At 39.6% G+C, this 20,185-nt stretch overlaps 1 protein-coding gene and 1 long non-coding RNA gene across 6 annotated transcripts in view; one reads left to right on the forward strand and one right to left on the reverse strand.

Annotated features, from left to right (window-relative positions):
• SK (small conductance calcium-activated potassium channel) overlaps nt 1–20,185 on the reverse strand; it is a 171,390-nt gene that overhangs the window by 90,346 nt on the left and 60,859 nt on the right. Inside the window, exon 5 of one of the 2 annotated variants that reach the window (XM_046632477.2) lies at nt 9,562–9,765. The exons of the other annotated variant lie outside the window; for it this stretch is intronic. Within the exon in view, the coding sequence (XP_046488433.1) occupies nt 9,562–9,765 (204 nt within the window). The remainder of the gene's footprint in view (nt 1–9,561; nt 9,766–20,185) is intronic. 2 annotated transcript variants of the gene reach the window in all.
• The window catches only part of LOC124221992 (uncharacterized), a 167,386-nt gene that overhangs the window by 69,908 nt on the left and 77,293 nt on the right, over nt 1–20,185 (forward strand). The gene's annotated exons all lie outside the window — the stretch shown is intronic.

Genomic DNA, 20,185 nt, shown 5'->3' on the forward strand with positions numbered 1-20,185 from the left:
TTGTATTATGCCGCGTTCCTCTCCGAGGACGAAGTCGTATTAAGGATCTTCTCGCTGCCGCACGCATCGGCTCAAGAGAGAATACGCGCTTCTTACGGGGGTTTATTTTACGCTGCGACAGCCATTCTAACCTCTTTTTTATCCCTTCATTTTTTTCTTCTCTTCTTTTAACCCCCCCCCCCCCCCCCCCCCCGCGTTTCTTCTCTTCGTTCGGTTCTTTACTTCGTACGCGCGTTGCCCGAGTTACGAGCGATCCTTCATCCCTCGATGGTGTATTTCAAATTCTAAGATTATCGCGTGGTCGTTAGTGCGGTAAAGTTTGAATTACAATTCATTTACAAAGGTTAGAAATTTTTCGAAACAAATTTAATATCGCTGCGACGGTGAAATTTTTCGTTGCACGTATTATTCGATTTATATTCAAAGCTCGTTTACCATCTTGGAGGGATTCCCTGCATCGCGAAGAGGGTGAGAAAGTCGAGGGTAAATTCAGACCTTCGCTTGGCAGTTTCTTAGATCTCACGAGATTGATCTCAACGCCCTTTTCCTCACAGCTTGTTGCGTGCGTGGATTAAATCTTTTGTAGCTCGTTTTATCCGCGGCTGTTTTCCGGGCAATGAAACTCTCGGTTAATCTGATTACCAAGATCGGTCCAGCTGAAGAATGAGGCGGCTTTACAAGCAGGCAAAATCTGTGGCAATTTGATTCAGCCTCCGGTTGACCGCCAACTCGACCCTTCGAAGGACACCTCCATTAGCAAAGTTTCTCAAAGTTTGATCAAGGTGCGGCGACGGCGGCGGTGACGACGGTTCCAAGTCGTTTGTGCGAGTTTGAAGAAAACTACAAGACTCATCGAATTACGTCGAGGATCGCAGCCGGCTTAGCGCCAGGGTCAACACAATCGCTACACGAAAAACTTACAAATTTCGATTATACTATACCGTCGTTGCAAAGCTTTGCAGGCACAAGTCTGATGACAACATCGGATTTAGAGCCAGCTGAGCGGAATGCCGTTTGTCCAAAAACTGGAATGAGAAAAGGACGAGGAAACCTGGGACAAAGTCCAACGTTTATGTTGGATCAGGATTCCTACCCTTTGATATCTGTTCCGATCACCGGATTTATCTTTCGGATTTGAAAAACGGGCTTATATATATATATTATTATATATATCTGCATTAGCCAGTGTGGTCAGGATGGTAAACACGAAAGCTTTGACGGACGGTGTGGAGGAGGATTCATGATTGAGGAAAGAGGAGAAAGTATACAACAAATTTGTTTTCGCTAGCAAATGAGAATGAGCCCTCAGCTGATGGCACGTACCTGAAAAACTTTGAGCGAGATAAAAATTGAGAAATGTTTTAATTTGCTTGGTCAAATTAATAATATCCATGTACACGAGTTGTTTATTGTTGGGATAGCATCCTAAAATAACAGCTTCCATCCCGTGGTTGAATCGTTCATCCGATTTCTCAACACGTGAGTTACCCGATATCTGCATCTATCGATCTATCTCGGCACGCTGTTCGCCAATCGCATCGGTAGAGTGGCTAAAATCTCCCTTCTTCTATTCACGGACGCAAGCCTTTACCTCTTTAAACGCGATTTAGGGGAATCCAGCTTTCAACAAAGGCGCTTTCTCTCTCTCTCTCTCTCTCTCCCTCCCTCCCTCTCGCCATTCGGACCGTCGTTATCATCCCACGATGCAAGCCATTTAAACTTTCCTCCACGGACCGTATACTCGGCAGCCAACGTATATTAAATCCCGGTTTAAGCCCCACTCATATAAACATACGTGGCATTTCGAATAACGTATGCGACGTCATGCCTCCAGGCTGAAAGTACTTATTGTACTCGTTGTTACACGCGCTGTCGTCGCCTAATCGTTGCTCGGGCAGCTTCGGTCATGGATTAACATCAAACACTCGGCACGCGTTCGGACATTCTTAATAGAAAAATCAGAACTAATATCAAAGGAAAATAATCATACTTGCGATCATTCATTCAACGAAGAAAGACGTCCGGATTAATTATCAATTCGTTACGAAGCGTGTGGATATTACGTACTGTTGAATTTATTCATCCCAAACTGTGAAAATTTATCAATTAAATGATGTAAAATTTTATATGTAGGCCCACATCTCCGATATTTACAACATATACGTATATGGTATAATCAATTACTGCATACATCGAATGTGATTTCACAGCCAAACGCGGATGATCGGTAGATTAAACGAATCTCACCGATGAACATGGATGTATGAAATTGTTTGTCTCAGGTAGCCAGACTGGAACCGTTTTTAAATTTCGATAGATTCGTTCGCCGACTTGTTTGCCAAGTCTCGGCAATTCAACTGTGAATTTTTTACTTTCCACCGCGGTCGTTGCCCATGCATAATTTTCCCACTTTTTCAAACTCCCGACGGACTTCAACGTCGTGAAGAAAAAATTCTTACTCCAGCCCCTCGAGGTTTGCTTTGACGAGGCAGAAAAATACTTTCACAAACGAATTATTGTACGACGTTGAATTTTCAATTCCAATGATATCGCACTACGTGCCAACGAGGCTTGTAACACCGTCAACCTCTCCAAGGATCACAAGCTTGTGGAGAGGGTTTTTCTTTCAAATATGAATATATTTTTACAGCCACGCTTAAGGGCGCACAGCAAACGGCGTGACGTCATTGGCTACGTTACACTTGTTGCGGTGCTTCGTCAAAGGTCATGCAAACAGAGAAATTAAAGGACCTTTCGTACGTCGGCGAACGCCGTAAAGGGTTCAAAGAGACCTTGAGGGTCCTTCATTTTGCTTAATTGCACGGGAAACCCGCTTCATAAGGCTTCTGAATTGCCCTTGAACGCAGAGCGAGCTTGTAGTTTTAATTATAAAAAATTGTGCAGGTGACACTTCGTAAGATGAGTTTCGAATTGGGAATTCGAAGGGCGAACTTCAAAAGCGTCGGCGGGAAATGTTTGCAATTGCCCGGTCAATGGCTCTCCGAAAGTTCGGGACGGTCTTTGTTCGATCAAGTGATGCGCGGGTCCCAGGGGCTGCAGGTACATTGAAAATCAGGAATAACGTTTCACGGCTCGACGAGATTTATTTCAAGTGATTTTTACTTATTTTCCAGTTCTATAATTCACTCGATTCGACGGAGTTTTCAATTGATTTTCACCTCCTTAACGGTTTCGAAACGGCTTAATATTTGATCTTCATAATCGTCAGCAAATAGAAAACTCCGCCATTGTTCAGAATAATTTCTCTTCGTAGACCCGAGTAACGAAATGTCCTCGCAGGTTGTAATAAAGTGCGTCGTAGCCTTTCTACGCGTTCGATAATTGCGTGCAAGAATCTTGATAAAGTGCAAATACTGAGTTGTCATACCGCAGGTATCTACTTTTGAATTTCTCTCATTTATTTCAGCGAGTAGTGGTTAAAAAATTACCTCAACCTACGTGAAAGTGAGTTGTTTCGTTATTGTTGTTATTACTTATCTACTTTGTTTTTCTCTTTATTGTCTAAAAAATCTCAGTGCATCGTGGACGGAGGTGAATGTCATATTGCAAATAAAAAAAAAAAAAAAAATATGAATATCCGACAGTCCGATGTCGATCAAGCCCAAATTCACAAACATTTTCCGAATGACAAATATCTGGGTAAAATTGGATTTAAGTACAGTTTGGAGTTAGCAAAGTTTCCCATGAGTTTCTCGTAATATATCTTACAAAGCTAATGAAATTTCGTTTAAATTACGAAAAGTCGAAAATCAACAACATCTAACTAGGTGCGAGGTCAGTTCGTTTTTCACGTCGTTAATTCGCTTGACGTCAAATTATGGAGTCAACTCTGGTTAATATGGTTTGGTTTTCATCTGCGGGGTGCCGCGACATTATTTAGATTTACTTTACATTTAGGTGAGGAAAGTTTGAACGCGGGTAGACATTCCTTAAACCTTTTTGCTTTCATTCGGATGAAACTCGGCCGTATACATACATTATACATACACGTGCCTTTTGCTTTTCCTCACATTTTTAGCAAGTATATACACACATATATATGCAGAGCCTCTCGTTGTGGCTTCATAAAATTCATAGTCAGATTACGTGGAAGGGAGTTGAGGATCCTTGAGGTGAAGATAAATTGTCTATTTTATTTTTTCTTTTTTTTTCTCACCCCCCTCGTTCACCATTCGCTTCACCCTTCTCTTCGTTTTAAAATTCAGCTAGACATTGCGCTTTGAATCCCGCGGGTAGTGACGATGGCTTTCAGCTAATGATTTTATTCGCTTCTGTGAACTTTAATCTGGAAAGCGAGCTCGAGATCCTAAGACAGTGATGTGCAAGTTGACGAAGCAACAATGAGTCTTTAGACCGAAGTTGTTTTTAGAAAAATTCGTCACTAGTAAAAACATAATATTATAATTTTTAGAATAAATTCAAGATACATAATATGCGGCGTATTTCTACATAGCAGGTTGTATGTTGTAATACTTTAATCCAGATTAAAATCATCATCCGGTGGCATTAGCGGCTTTGAAAAAAATTGTGCAAGCACGAAACGAATGATTTCACGTATCTTAGTAAAAGGAAAAAATTACGAAGCTAAGGTGAAAAAAAAAAACGTAAACAAAGAAAAACTTTTTATCGACCTGCAACGCGCGCAGCTTTATTTGTGGACGACTCACGAGTTGTAATAAACTTGCATCGCGCCAAAACTTTATTACCTAGCTGGCCCTAGTGCTTGCATACTGTAGACATATATTTACTATACGTATATACTTCGCATTCGACCCAGACGATAATTCCAAGTTTATAACCAACAACTAAGTGACTGTTCGAAGCGTTACATGCATTTGAAATTCTCTTGAATTATGAAAGGAACAATCTGCAATTTTGCCTCCTGGCAACCGTGTTACGCATTAAACGTCGCGATTCGAATAGTTCAAGGTTCAACTTTATTCTCATCATCCAGCAGTTTACGATCCTGGTGAGAAAATTATGCAAGAATAAGGCAATGTCAATATTTCGAATACCACTGAAATTCGCTGCAGCAGATGGTGCATAGTCTGCTACAAATAACATAGTCTCTTGTCGTGAATCGATCATTCGTTATTTTTGCAATCTATGAAAAATTCACTCCCTCATCCTTCGCGCTCTCGCGATTACGTAATTTAATTTATTTTAGTTTATCCTCTTTCAACTTTTTATTTCACATTTATGGTGATTGGATTAGCTTGCATGAACTTTTTCTTATTAGTCCTGAACTTACCGAACATAGATTACTCCTGGTTACGGTTTAGAGAAGGTCAGAGTGTCTCAGAGCCGTGAAGTTTACGATCGTTCGATCATACGTGAACCTGTCGAATGGTTTTATCTCTTGGCAATATTTTCTCAATATTTACAAAGTCATTTGGGTGATACTTATGGAAAAACTTTACAAATGGATATTTGGGACTTGATGTGGGTGTACAAAGAATAACACGATGAAACCTCGAACGATACCCTCCAGAAAGCATTTTGTTCTTCGGATGATTGATTTTTAATTTATTCCTTCTCATTTTACTCAGTTCGAACAACGACATGCAGGAAAAACACTGCGACGGAGTGAAAGAGAGCAGGGAGAGCATTTAATCCATATAACCTGTATGATAAAGAACACGGGGTACAATATTATTAAGGTAACTTGCGTTTGAAGCCCCAAATGTATAAACCATCGATATATAACGTGTAGATGGTACAAAGCTTATGAAAACAAAGAAGATGCTGCTGCTCCATAAGCCAATTATTTCACCCCATATCCCGTATACATGCAGACAAATACACATGTACGGATAACTGGCACGATGATTATACATATAAGGTCGTCTTTATACAGCCTGTACCTTCTCTCTATTTTATTGTATATACATATTTATCCAAATTATCACACAGTAATCTACTTTGGCGGGTATCGTTATTACGTGACGTGTACGGGACTGCAGAAATAGATCGTGCTGTTCAGTTATAATGATAATACGTATAATGGACACAATATAATATGTCAGACACATAGACGCTCGCATTCACACGAACGCGTAACGTTTGGTGAAAGACACTATAAGTTAGCAACAGTAACTAGTTCAAAGGATTGTTTACGATAAACGTCGATCGAATTTTCGACTGCGGGATGCAGATAATGTAACATTTATTTAACAATTCACCGCTAGAGCTGCCCAATTATGACGTATAAATCATGGGCAGTGTGTGGTGTCGTTTAAATAATTTCGATAATTTGTCACCGATGCATCGTTCGATAATTGTTTCGGTGCATACAAATATTAACGGGTATATTCCCGATAAAAACAAATGCACAAAAGTCCGCGTATACAGCCATGTTTTTCCGAGTTTGATCGTATATCTTCCAAAGTTATAACTCAAGCAGAGCACGAAAAAAAAAGAAAGAAAATAAAACTCTTGAATCGTCTGAATTGTAACACTATGTTGCGAGTTTCTCTGGATAAGATTCAAGTAGACAAATCGGTAACCGCGGTTTCACTCACAGGAATTGAGCCAGCCGAAAGTAGGCGTCTAACATTTTGAAATTGATACTGTAATACTTTAACAATTGTAATAATAAGAGTAGTAATGACAAAAAAAAAGAGAAAAAAAATAGTAGCGTCTCGTTTTCGGGAAGATTATACGGGGCGTAAGCGAGTGGAATCGACGGTGTTAATGAGAAAAATTTCTTTTCGTTGTTTAAACAGGCGATGATAAAAACGCGATCGATCGCGGCACCTGCACAGTAGAAGAGCTTCGGATAACGGGAATTCAAGGTCTCGATAATCGCGGCAGGTTCATCGAAATATTTCCGGCTTTCAAGTGATATCCGGCCAGTTGAACGACGGGGAATTAAGCAAAGAGCAGCTAAACTGTTTCGAGCAGTTCCTTAGAGCCGCAACGGGCGGTCCTAGAAAACTAACGATAAGTAAAGAAGATCGTTTCGACTTCGTCATCCAACATTAAAGGGTCGTTTACTTCACGCGATTCACTTTCATCCGTATAAGTACGGGATGTGTGATGCCTGACAACAATTGTCGAATAATTAATTAGGCAAAACGTGAAGCGATTCATTAGAAGAGAGCGTATAGTTACGCGATACATGCTTATACTTGATCGATCAGTTTCCGTAATTGAAAATCGCACGCGCTGAAAGAAGGGAACGTTTAGATCATTGCAGAGTCGTGTTTCTTTGTAGAGGTATTCGACGAATCGCGACCGACATCACGGAACAATATTGCCGGGATCGATGTACCAAATCGTGGTAGAAATCTATCCGAAGAACGAGGAGCGGCGGAGAAAGAAAAGGGTTAAACCGAGGGGTGCTTGAAGAAAATTTCCACCCGATCCTTTCACTCCGCTCTCAGGCTTCTTCCCTCAATTGGGGAGTAATTCCCTCGTTCGATAATCTTTACAAGAAATTCCTTATCCCGCGTCTTTTGCCGTTACGTGATTCAGCCATTTGATATCTCCTCGAAAACGGTCATTATTAGTTATCGATTGAACGGTACCGGCGGTCGAACGAAAACGAAATCTTTCATTCACAATGACGATGATTGAGAAAATTCATCCCGGTGAAGTCGGGAGAAACGGAGCTTCGTATTTTTAACTCGGTATCCAGCTTCTCCTCTCTCTTAGCGAAATTGAACACATGGACAGCCCGCGGCCAGCAGCCGTCAAGTTTGGATTTCATGGTCGGTATTACTTCCTACCAAACACATCGGCTCGGCCCGGGTCTAGGCCACGAAGCACTCTGTTTCAGAGCCGTGAATCCTCGAACCTTTCACGTCATTGTGTATATATATCTATACACGAGTAGATCCACCGACCGTGAAAAATGCGGGGGTTCAGGAAAACCGGGTAAATTTGTCGCGTTCCACATGTTCCGTCAGCCATGCATGCACTTTACATTACACACGAGTCCTATATTCGCAATAAAATACCAATGTTTTACGTTTCGACTAGTCGTTCATGCCGTTTACAGCCAGGCATTGACAATCTACCTGTGTAGCGGTAATGTGTTTAAAATTCTCCTTACCTGCGACCAATTTGTCATTAATTAATTTGTGAAACTGGTTTTTTTTTTTTACCAATCCGGTGTACGGAAGCGAAATTTGAACTTTGATACGAATGGTTAAGAAGGACGATCATCTTCAAGAAAGTAATACCACGTCAATTATTACTCGACTCTCTATAATTTGCCTGCGGATACTTTAGCTGAAATCGAGCCTGAAATTAAAGATAATGAGTAGTGACCAGAACGCGGTGCGATCAGCTGTACACGTTGCACATATCTAGGTATATATAGGCATTGGGGGTGTATGCACCAAAACAAAAATAGGCAATCTGGGGTCTAGAGGGATCGCTGGTGCGACAGTGGCGTGCCAGGGTTTAATACATCCAAGTTGAGGCAAGACCTTGTACAATTCTACGGTGTTGTGCTTTTAAGGCTCGGGATTGTAACGCTGGATTATCTACTATACCTGCACTCCGCAAAAGTCGTTTTCAACTATACTATACTTTGATTTCCACTCAATTTACAGAAATAAATTGCTTCACCGTTACGTGTGTTGTATATACATCGTATATAAGTTACAACCAAGAAAAAGGTAAAGGAGAAAAAGAGAACGCGTTACTTGGCTTTGTGAAAAATATCGAAAGTGTAAATTCGCTCGTGCTTTCGTTTCTCTTTACCGCGCAGAATTGTCATTCGTAATAGGAATTGGTGGAAAATTCAACCCCTTTTTTTTTGTGTATAATACTATGCTGTCAGAATTATGTAAAAACTCTTTTCCACGAGTATCGCTCAACGTAACGAGGTTACTTTGGTTTGAAACAAAAAACGAGTTTAACGCTGCTCAGGCCCTTTAATTAAACACGTATTACATGCTCATACAAACGGGCTAAAATTGGCTGTACCAGGCCAGAGAAAAAAAGGAAGTGCAATTACGACGTCAAGATTTACTACATTCTGTTAACCGTTTTTCCGAATTCAGTTCTCCTCTTTCAAATTACACGCATGGCACGAAGTGCAGATGAACGATTGAAAATTCTGAATAGTTATTGAAGTATATTCGATTTTTTTCAATACGAGTATTTGAAAAAGAACTGCACGGTTCTGAGCCATTTTGTTGAAAAAGGAAGAAAAATTCTTGAGTAAAACGTATACGATTACATCTAGCGAGAACAAAAAGAACAATGTGAAAGACGGAAAGAGAAAGAGCGGGAGACAAAAAAAAAAAAAAAACAGTTTGTCCTGCGAGGCGGATAATTAATTGTTTAGTTCCTCGTCGATCAATCACAGCGCTTATGGTGGGAGATTTGTGTTTCTTTTATTCTTCATTCTCCTTGCTTTATTTTGTTTATCTACGAAAAAAGGTGAGCGAAAGAGATAGAGAGAGACAGAGAGAGATATCATAAGAGCGGAATGAAGAAAGAGCAGATAACAATGTAACAAATTGCGGAGTGCAGGTGAGAACAGTGAATTGGTGTGAGTAGAGATTCGTTTTTTGCTTTCCCCACCGTCTTGACGTAGGTGACCGTCTCCGCGGTGGCCTCGGTCAGCGCCCTTCGAAGTCGGGTGCGTCGCGCCTGCGACAGGGTGCGCGGACAGAGCAAGACGCCCTGGACGCCAGAGCCAGAAGGACAACCAGCAGTCGGAGGTGGAGGCGTCGTAGCCGTCGTCGTCGTCGTCGTCGTCGAGGACGATTTGCACCACCAGGGAAACTGGGTGTTTTTACGGGGGTTTTTTTTCGCTTTATTTTTCATACTCATCAATTATTCCTCTCTGCATCTCTTACCGATCCCTGATACACTTAACACTATTATATACCTATACCTATGTACGAATCTATATTTTCTTTTTTCACCCTTAGATACATACACGCTGTGTCTACGTACGTAAGTATGCATATGTTCGCTGCATACGATACATACATACGTATATATGTATATACATACATACATATATGCGTAGCTCGCAGGTCGGTCGTGAAATCCTTTCACCCTATTATTCTCAAAAAAGAAGAAAAAAAAAACGTCTAGCCATTTCGCAAACAGATCCTGCCGACTGCATTCGGTTCGATTGCCATCGCCGGTAAAGCAGCTGATACTTTTTTCACTCGTGAAAATTATCTTATCGATTAGTATGGGCGATAATGAATTGAAGTAGATTCGAATTATTTAATCAATTGATTGTCACACGTTATGGAAATTATTTATCGAATGTCCGTCTGTCGATCCAACTTTTGAAGACAAGTCAGATGAGTCTCTATTATAATCAGGACTCTGGGAAATTTGCGAATTTTTAGCTTTTTTATCGCGTATATGTATACAGAAATGAACGATTCAGAGCCTTTTTCGAAATTGCTTTAACCGTTTTGAAAGGAAACGTCTGAATTATGAAATGTCCGCGAGATTACTTTTGATCGAGGTATGATTCTGGAAAATATAACGTGTTATTTTTAGCAACAAAATTTGTTTTACTAGTCTCAAAAGTTAAGCTTGTTAGAAATTAATTACGAGCTGACCGAATCCTTCGAGTCTATTTTCCTTGACAATCAAACTCGACTCATTGACTGAATTCCATAAATTCTTCTGCATCGTTAAAACATACGTAATTGACGTCAGTCAGATTTTTTGATTCAGTAATTGAAATCCGGTTACAATGGTAAAAATCAACGTGTCCCTTGGCGGATTCAAACGACGAGGCATTTTTTATTTATTTTTTTTTTACTAATGGAATAAAGCGGATTTTCCGATTACCCGACTGCGACGCATATACGTATGACATACAAACATACGTACATTACGCAACGATAATGGTTACGTAACAGGGTTGACCTAAAAATTAAAGGCTACACTAGGATCTAGACGTTATTCTGCCTATGTTGAATAAGGTATAATTATACACAAAGGTACATAACATCATGGTAATTCTATAGGGGTTAAGTAAGTGGCCGGCAGTTAGGAAAATCGATACACAAATTACCAATTTCAGTATTTTGAATCAAGTATCTAAGTAGCTGGGTGGAATTTCATACTGGCGTTCGAAATGAGCTTACTATTAGAGCTTGGGCCGTGAAATAGACGATAATCTGAAACAATTTGCACCGGGTGTGATTATGCGGGTTCGCTAATTCGGTAATTTATCGAGCCTCTCGTGTCGCCGGTAAAAGTATAAAGAGAATAAAAACAGAAACAAGGATGAAACCGGGACGGGATGAAAATGAATATAAAAAGAATCTGGAAGCTTTTTCGAATCGGGGGAATGAAATAATTAAAGTTGAATGCGCGCGGTCCGAAACGAGAGGTAACCGCGAGATACGTTGTGCGGTTCTGCATGTGAATGGGACAAATCGATTGAAACCGAATTACTTCCACTGGAACTTATCCGATCGGATTGTCGCAAGTTATCACTGTATTCCGATACGTGGTTATTTCATTTTTGCAGTTTTTCCTTTTCTATTATTTTACGTACCGCTGGTTTTATCGCCCGGCATGCAGACGCGGAGCCATGGAAAATATTAACACGTCGCGCCAATAACCAAAACGCCAAACGCTGCAGGAGGATACGAACGATTCTGAAAGAATTTTCCGCGTCGATGTAGGTACACGTGTATAATATATAATAACACGTTCACTTCGCAAACTTTATGATTCCCGTTCTTTTTTACTATGATTCGCGACTGTAACGACAGCGATATTCGTTAAATTTTTCAAAAAGTATTCGCGTTATCGAGTCGTGATTATGTTCATAAAACCCTTTGATATCGACGATCCATTTTACTGTGTTACACTTTCGTCCCTTCTTTTAATTTCAAATAATATTAGATCTCCGAGCTACCCGGCACTCTTCTTACCATAAAACCAATAATTTGACGACAAAGTAAGATGGATGATTTTATAAAAGGGAATTGAATACTCTTTCATGATCGTGGAATATCGGAGAAGAAAATTATATTGACAGCGGCTAAATCATAGGACACATTTAATAAACAATAAGTAGCAGACGTCCACAGAATTGTTTATGTAATAACTTCTACCGTGATTCAGTGCATCCAATTAAAGCGAAGCACCTTTATTTATACTGTGTGATTCAAAGCCTCACGTTTTAGCTATTGCATTTATTGTTAGTATTGATTTAATTCCGATGAGTTGTCGTACGATCCGCTCTTTTTGATAAATTGATGCTAACACTCCAGTAGTCCGAAAGTTGACATTGAATCAGTCGGTCCAGCTCGGTGAACTTGAAACTCGTGCTTTTTCCATACAAAGATACGTGTGTATGCTGTTCGTTGCGGAACGAATATCTTCCTTGCTTTGCAATCAGCGCCACGTAACGTGATTAGCGACAGATTATCGGCCCGGGTCTTGAACGATTGAGCGAACCAATTATCTCGTCTAACCAGTCGTCACTTCGTTAAGCCCTGATCAATCGTCTGTCGTAAACCGAAGCTCTGCATCTTTGCACAGCGGCGAATGGAGGGGTGAATTAAGAAGCGCGACACTTTGGAACTTTCGTATCGTTAAAGTCAAGGTCAGAAGTGCAAAAAGCATTTATCCATTAATCGATTGTCAAGTAGAAATTGGCGGTGTAAAGTTTCTTCTACGTCTTGCCGAAGTTATTTGTTTTTTTTTTTTTTTCACATCTATGAAAATTGCATAATTGTAGCTAATGTACAACACACGTATATAACAAACATACATATATACATACATTTAGGTGGAACGAAGACACGGTGAACATTCAGTAGACAAAAGTAGAGGAAGAATTTTACACTTGTGTAGACACTGAAATACATTGTTAAATCTGCGAAGCTGTGTGTGGCAATCGAGATGTGTCCGAGATTTTTTTCTCTACTTCAAATTCACAGTTGCATTTTTCCTGTGTCTTTTCAATTTGAGCCGTGTTTGAAAATTGGCTATTTAAATAACGAGGTGAATCTTTCTGAACCAATAAATCCGTGGACACATCGCGATACCTTTCATATATGCTAAATGAAACCACATATAGGTGTATGAGAATCTAATTTATAGCTGTCAGAACGATAGATTAACACTTAAATGATTGTAATAGACACGCTGTGGATGAAACAGAAACACATCGAATTTACGAGCGCTTACACCAGAGGCATTCGATTAAAGAAAGAAAAAAGTAAAATGGAAAAATAATATCGTTACATCATAAATCGTTAGAAAACGAATCAATGGAAATTTATGGAAAACAAATGGCAGCTAAAAAAAATATATCTGTAAAAAAATCCGCCAAATTCCCCCAGGAAATGCGACTCGGTGTTTAAATTGAAGAGCTGGGAAAATCTCGAAAGCGGCTTTGCTGCGTCCACTGTCAGGGTCCGTTGGACGGATCAAGATATTTGCTGGCAAGAATGCGTGAAGCGTCGGACGAAATCCTTATCCCGAAAAACATTGTCTACTCTTTTCGACGGCAACTCTGGCCTTAATAATTCCGATGGATTTAAGAAAGAAAAGAAAGAGGCACGGATGAGAAGAAATAAATGCACGGGGACCGGTAAGCCAATGAATTAACCTGTGTAAGCGTTCGTTGTTAATTCGTAAAGGAAAATAGTGAGGAAAGAAACATCATAGAAGTAAAGAATTTGTATAGTAAGTATCTGAGCTACACCGCTATTCTATAACGTAACAGTAATAAGCAGTGATGAAAATTTGTGTATATTCATACTGATTGGTCATACACCGTACATATGAACGATTATCACATTGATTGCATACGAGTATAATATAATATGTATACATATATATCGTACGGAAAATTGAAGGTAAATATTATGCTAATTAGCGCGACTCCACTTCAACAAAATTATATTCTTGGCATGTATATCGTGTAGGTATGTATACCGATATAGCTCAGCTTGTTGAACAGAGATAATGAGTATAACAATGGTTTTTAAAGCACCTTGATTATTCTCGAGAGAGCTTTTGTCACAATTTATAATCATCGGTACTGGTACTACGGTTATTCACACTTTGGCCGGGATTGTAATATTCCTTCTCAGAGTTTCTCTAGTTTTGCATATTATTATGTACGTTTACAATTCTCGAGGGAATATATCGTACGAACCAGGAAACATTGCGCCACTGTTAAGATTTTAACATAAATTCCGTGACGTGCGTTAGACGAAGTAACGTTCTCACTTTAGCCTGATTTTCATCGCGTTATCTGTTCTTTATTCAGACCGCGAGAAATTCGCAGGCTGTTATCGCTATAGTTGTTTATACTATCACTGCTGCAAGATCCTGTTTTTGCCAAGCTTAGTCAGCAAGCCTCGGTGCGTCTCGTCGATTCCGACGTGCAACAGTTGTCAGGAAGTGGGTGCCGATAGCCTGCCTAAGGTGTCAAGGTGAATCGAATTTTGTCGCGGGCTTTGGTTCGAAATTAAGATGCGAGTACCTCACGTCCAAAACGAAAGTCGAGTAATCAACGACCCAGAACTAAAATCGATCGATTATTTCTCCCGGCAAACTTCGGGTATTAATCCAGGATAGACAGATGCGCAAGCTTTCACGGATTCCGATGCGGACTTTCCGCGGCGGTCTTTTGTCCTCCGATCCCAGTTCCGTCGTTCCATTTTCACGTGCGATTCGCGGAAAATAGTGAACGAACTTTATCTCTCTTTGATCCTTTACTCTGTCAAAGCGTGTACATGACGCCGCCAACGCAAAAAGACCGACTCTTCGTGCGTGTTACTTTCGTTGACAAAGAAAAAGAAGAAAAAAGAAATGGAAAAGAACAAATTCACATACACGCAGGGTGAATTGACATTTTTCATTTTGAAACCGGGTATAAACGTTAGGTTTACATTTCCACGATTTGAAAAAGCTCGCGCGGACGTAGCTTTTCTATTCGATCGTGCATATATATTGCAATTTAGGCGAACGTGTGGAATTCGTTATATATTCAAATATTTGTTAATGATCAGTATTTTTTCCCATCATTGTTACGCGTTCACAACCGCACGGCATAAAAGAATAAATTCAAAAAAAAAAAACAGAGAAACGAACCAACACCCTCGTCGTGATTAATGTCTCGTTTGTATGCACGGACAAATCGAAGGGAAAAAAATTGACGTTCGCAAAATTTCGCGTGTCGTAAAATTCTTTTCAACGTTTTTTCTTTCGACAAGTTCCGTGCGCTTCACTGTCCTTGCTACCTTGTTGATTTCCGTTTCCCGCTCGATTGACTCCGGGCCCTTGCCTCTGAGGCGACGTTAGAAGCTTACTTAAACGATCTTTAACGACGATACTTACGGCCGCCAAGCGAACGATAACTCGGTGATTATCAGTACAAAAATGCCCACCGTCGTCGCTGTTTTTGAATCAAATAAAAGCAAGAAAGAACGCTCGTAAGATTATTTAAAAAAATATTTTGCAACGTTGGAATTCCGGTAATTCAAACAAATATTAGTTTCGGTGCACGAGAAAGCCGCAAATTACCCCTTTTATGCGGATGAGAAGGGAAACGTAACAGATTTAATCTATGGATACAGTGAAACGGCGAAGCAAAAGAAGGTGGATTTTTCGTCAGTGAAACCACCGCGAGACCGATCCTAAGCTTAAGCTGAGCTTTGTGATTTCACCGCAGAGCTACATTTAACCCATTCCGTATTCCCCTGCGTCTTTTGAACCACGGCGTTCCCCATTTTCGTCTGCAGTCTATAAACCCCTCTGACTTTTTTCTCGACCATTTTTTCCCATTACACAAGGCTTTCCAGCTCTTTCTTTTCACATTCGATACCAATGATAACTACAATACGATGCTATAGGACATTGCTGAAACTACGGAGAAAACTGCACCTCTGCGTGAAAACTCCCTCTCTAAAAAAAAAAAAAGAAGTAGACGTGTGACATATGCATCATTTTCATATTTCGATACACTCTTTGCATTTCCCTCTTTCTTTACCACTCTTCGTATTTAAGTTCACTCGTTTTTGTTTGTTTTTTTTTTTCTCTCGGTATAAATGTACAATCTAGGATAATTTTCGGTAACGGTGCTTCTGGTGTCGAATTATCATTGAATCGTTAATCCTCTAGCCCTTCTTACAGAATTATATAATTTTGGCTTGAATATTCTCTCCACGCTTTTAAGCTGCCCGAGTGCAGCTGCATGTACATCCCGCTAGTTTCATACGACACGGAGGTGCGATATTTTCTCGAGTAACACCATCCCTATTCCTCGCGATATTATATCAAAGTGGTACTTTCTCAGGAATAACTAACGTCCTGCAGGTGGCGTGGCACTGTGCCAAGCGGATGATTCAGTTCTTACCTCAAAATTGTGACACGTGGGAATTTGTTATTTCCCCGGGAAACGGCAGCGATTCAAGACGCATTAATCAAAGGCGTACGGTAAGTTGTAAATTCTCTTTCATATTCGAAGAAGATAAAATCCATATCTCGAAGAGTCTAAGCGACCAATGAGAGTCAATTATTGACATTTGAACACGCGTTCGTGACTACGGAAAATGGAACGATTTATAATTCACGAGTTTTCAGCTTTATTTCACCGTTAAAAGCATCGACTCTGTCTGTAGAACAACCGCGAAGCTATTCTTGTAAAATAAACGATTCCGGGACGGTTACCATTTTATCTTCAGCGTTTGTAGAACAGGCATTGCCTCTTTTGAGAGAACGTGCAACCGGCATGGTACAGGTTTTATTTTCTAAGACTCTTTTACTGTCATCTTAGCTGCCGCACAGTCGCCATTCTTACTGCTTCCGTGTATAGAGTTTTCCCTGAAATTGTCTCATTCGGACGATTCATTTCCGGTAAAAGGTTCGGTACGCGTTCGTTTGTATAACTGGAAACTGACGATAAGAAAATACCGTTGAGTCATTCCTCTGCAGGTTTCTTCTCGAGCAGATTCCGATTCAGTTAAAACAAATGTGTAATGGATTCTTGACAACAGTCAGAATAATTTAATTGTTTGTCCATTGTTATCCTACTGTGCTTCGATCGATTTGGACTCAATCTGGTAGATGGAAGAAGGATCAAAAGCATATGACGCATCAGCGTTTAAAAATGACTTAATTGTGATGGAAATTTAGGAATGTATGAAAAAAAAAACCAAAAATTAATTTTACCCCAGTTTTTGCAATATCGCCGCAATTCCAGCCGGATGAAAGTTGATATCGAAAGCTTTGTGTACAATGAATAATTCTGTGTGTTATTCCGTATAAAAAGTACGGAAAGGTTGTTCGTCAAGGGTTATTTAAAAGTCGAAAAGTTTTGGAGCTTTTAAGACGATCAGAGATTGCTGGAGGGGAGACGATTGAACCAAGAAAGCAGCTCCAGCTCGGCTATATACTCACTCTTAGTTACTTATCCTCCGATGAAAGGGAACGGGAAAGAATTTTCGAAGATTGCAAAAAAAAAAAATAAAAAATAAAATAAATCATCCCTCAACCGAATTACGAAAGTTCAAAATACTTCTTTTGCAATTCGTAACAAGATACGCAGCAGCGCGTAATTAGAAATAACCGAGATATCAAAGTTTCGTAAAAACTTCATCGAACCCGAATTACAAACTTTTGAAACAACAAACGCACGAAGGCACATTATTGCTTTTCAACCACTTAATAATTGGGGGATGATCCGCATTTGAGAACATTGATCCCGGGGTGAAGAATGCAATAAGATACACGGAGTTATCTGCCAGGCCTTCGCAGTGAACGCGTATTAGAGGTATTAATATTTTCTTCTTTGTCTGCTCGTCCGTGAAAGGTATTCGAAGCATCCCTCGCGCGAGGGTGTGCTATTGATCAAAACTGACATGGATATTTCGGCAAAGGCTGTCCGTCTAGATCCGAAGCAGTATTTTCTCCCCTTAGAGCTACTAACGGCATCCCACTTCTGTTTCCCTGATGAGACTTTATTGACCCCGGGTGATTGAGGAGTTTGAAATAGTACCTATACCAGCTCGTGACCATGGATCACCCTTGCCGAGTGTCCTTCAGTTCCTGATCCCCGTTGACTCGAGTAAATTTGGGGGAAAAAAAATAATTAAATAGTAGGAATCTCGTCTTTCGATATCTGATTGGAAAACTTGGTACACGATTAACTTTCTCATATCAATGTTGTTGACGGTTCGTAACTACGTTTGGGTAATTAAGGTTGAGTTATATAATGAGGTCACAACCGCATTCAAGTGGATGACTCTTAAAATCTGGGAGAAATTATTGCGATACAAAAAGCTCGCGGTATTTTGAGACGAGCGTGCAACAAATTTCCAACTCCAAATCCTCCGTGACTTCAGTCACGACAAGGTCGAGCGACCTCCGGTTTAAAAAGAATCTCGTCGCATCGGAAACCGCCGTGGCGATAAAATAACCGTGTACCTTGGATCCGCCTACTCGATGGAACTTTATTTTTCCTCTCGAGCTTGGAGATGTTGCCAGAAAGAATGCGATTTTCCGATTGTTTAAAATTGGGATGAAGTATTAAAATTTCAACGTATAATGACGCAGCGAATGAACGTCGACGATGATTACGGCACACTCTTGGAAAAATAAACAACCTTAGCCAACCGCATCAGTCATCAGCCAAGAAAGAAAACACTTTCTATAAATTATGTTCGAAATTTTGAAAGCGCATCTCACACGGCTACCGTTTGTTGTATATGAAAGCGTGGGCAAACTGCGGTATTCAAACATCTGGACAGTAAAAACTTTTATCTTCCCATCAAAGTTGTTTGATGATCAAAGTCGCTTTCGGACAGCATTGAAAGGCTGAGTACCTCTACCAACAAGCGACATGGATTGATGTCGGTATATTTGGAATTGTGCAGTGATTGACCGAAATTATCCGTGCAGTTGGTAGTAACGCGGATCAAAGGCTGAGCTTCTTTTTCGAAAAATATGAGGGAAAAAAAAACTTTGTTGAGTGTACCGAAAGCTTGCGCCATTCTTATCATCACAATCTACAAAGTCATGAGGGTAATAAAATATTGCAAGAGTCCGTCACTGATGCATGTGCGTGCGTGTATATCCCAATAAACACACACCAGTATAAATTTCGTATATGAAACGTCGAAGTCGTTTAATAATGGTATAAGTATAAAATTCAACCGTATCACATATACTGTAATATTTCGGATGGATATTATTCGTATGATTACTCTGTTTATTATGCGTATTTCATTATACAGAAGTTTAAAATACGTATTATTATAGCAAAAGCAACGTATAGTATATTTGTTCATTATTCGTACGAAAATCGTTTAAAACTTATATGTTTAACGATGTTGGTACTCCATCTTTCAACGTTTTATCAGAATCGTTTCATTTGAATTTACAAATTACGAGCTATTAACGTTCACGAAATTCGTTTATGATTTTGGTAATCACAACATATAATATTCATTCATGACACAACTGCCAGCAACTTTAATTAGACGTTTATCATACTTCCTATTCACCATTGCACAGCAGTATATTGATTGTTTTATGAACGTATATCTTCGACTATTATAATGTACGTTTTATTGGTATTTCTGATCTACGCGTGATAGACGTTTATGAAATTCATTTTCAATCTTGGTGTCTACAACATCTATATATATATATATTAGGGTGTGTCGAAAATGAACTTTTTTTTTTTCTTCGCTCCTACCACTCAAAACTTTAGGTTTTGACATTAAAGAGGTCCTCGTTCAAGGAGGGCGCTGTAGCTTGAAGTTTAGAAGTCGCTCAACGAGGATTTAGGTTTCCCATCTAATTAACACGTAAAAAATATTGTTTTTCGTTCAAAATGATGTCAGGCAACCATAAAATTGGCGATGTCTGTATTTCTTGGCTTATTTGAAAGCATGACTCATCCCCTAAACGATGATAGGTCGTTTTTCGACTTACCTTGTTCCAATTTTTTTTTACGCCACTTTTCGACCACAATAGTCACTTTTTCAAGTTTACAAAGTCTCCAAGGTATCAATGAGTCCAAAATGAATTGCTACAAGTATTGATTCTTGATTCGAATATAAATAACCAATTCTAAAAATTGGTAAATTCCGTATCTTCAATTTTATTCAAAAAACCATGTTTATTTTGAGAAATTTTGTATGTTTCACTAATTTTTGGAATTGGTTATTTATATTCGAATCAAGAATCAATA

This window comes from Neodiprion pinetum, chromosome 6 (assembly GCF_021155775.2).
Source record: "Neodiprion pinetum isolate iyNeoPine1 chromosome 6, iyNeoPine1.2, whole genome shotgun sequence".
Classification (NCBI taxonomy): domain Eukaryota; kingdom Metazoa; phylum Arthropoda; class Insecta; order Hymenoptera; family Diprionidae; genus Neodiprion; species Neodiprion pinetum.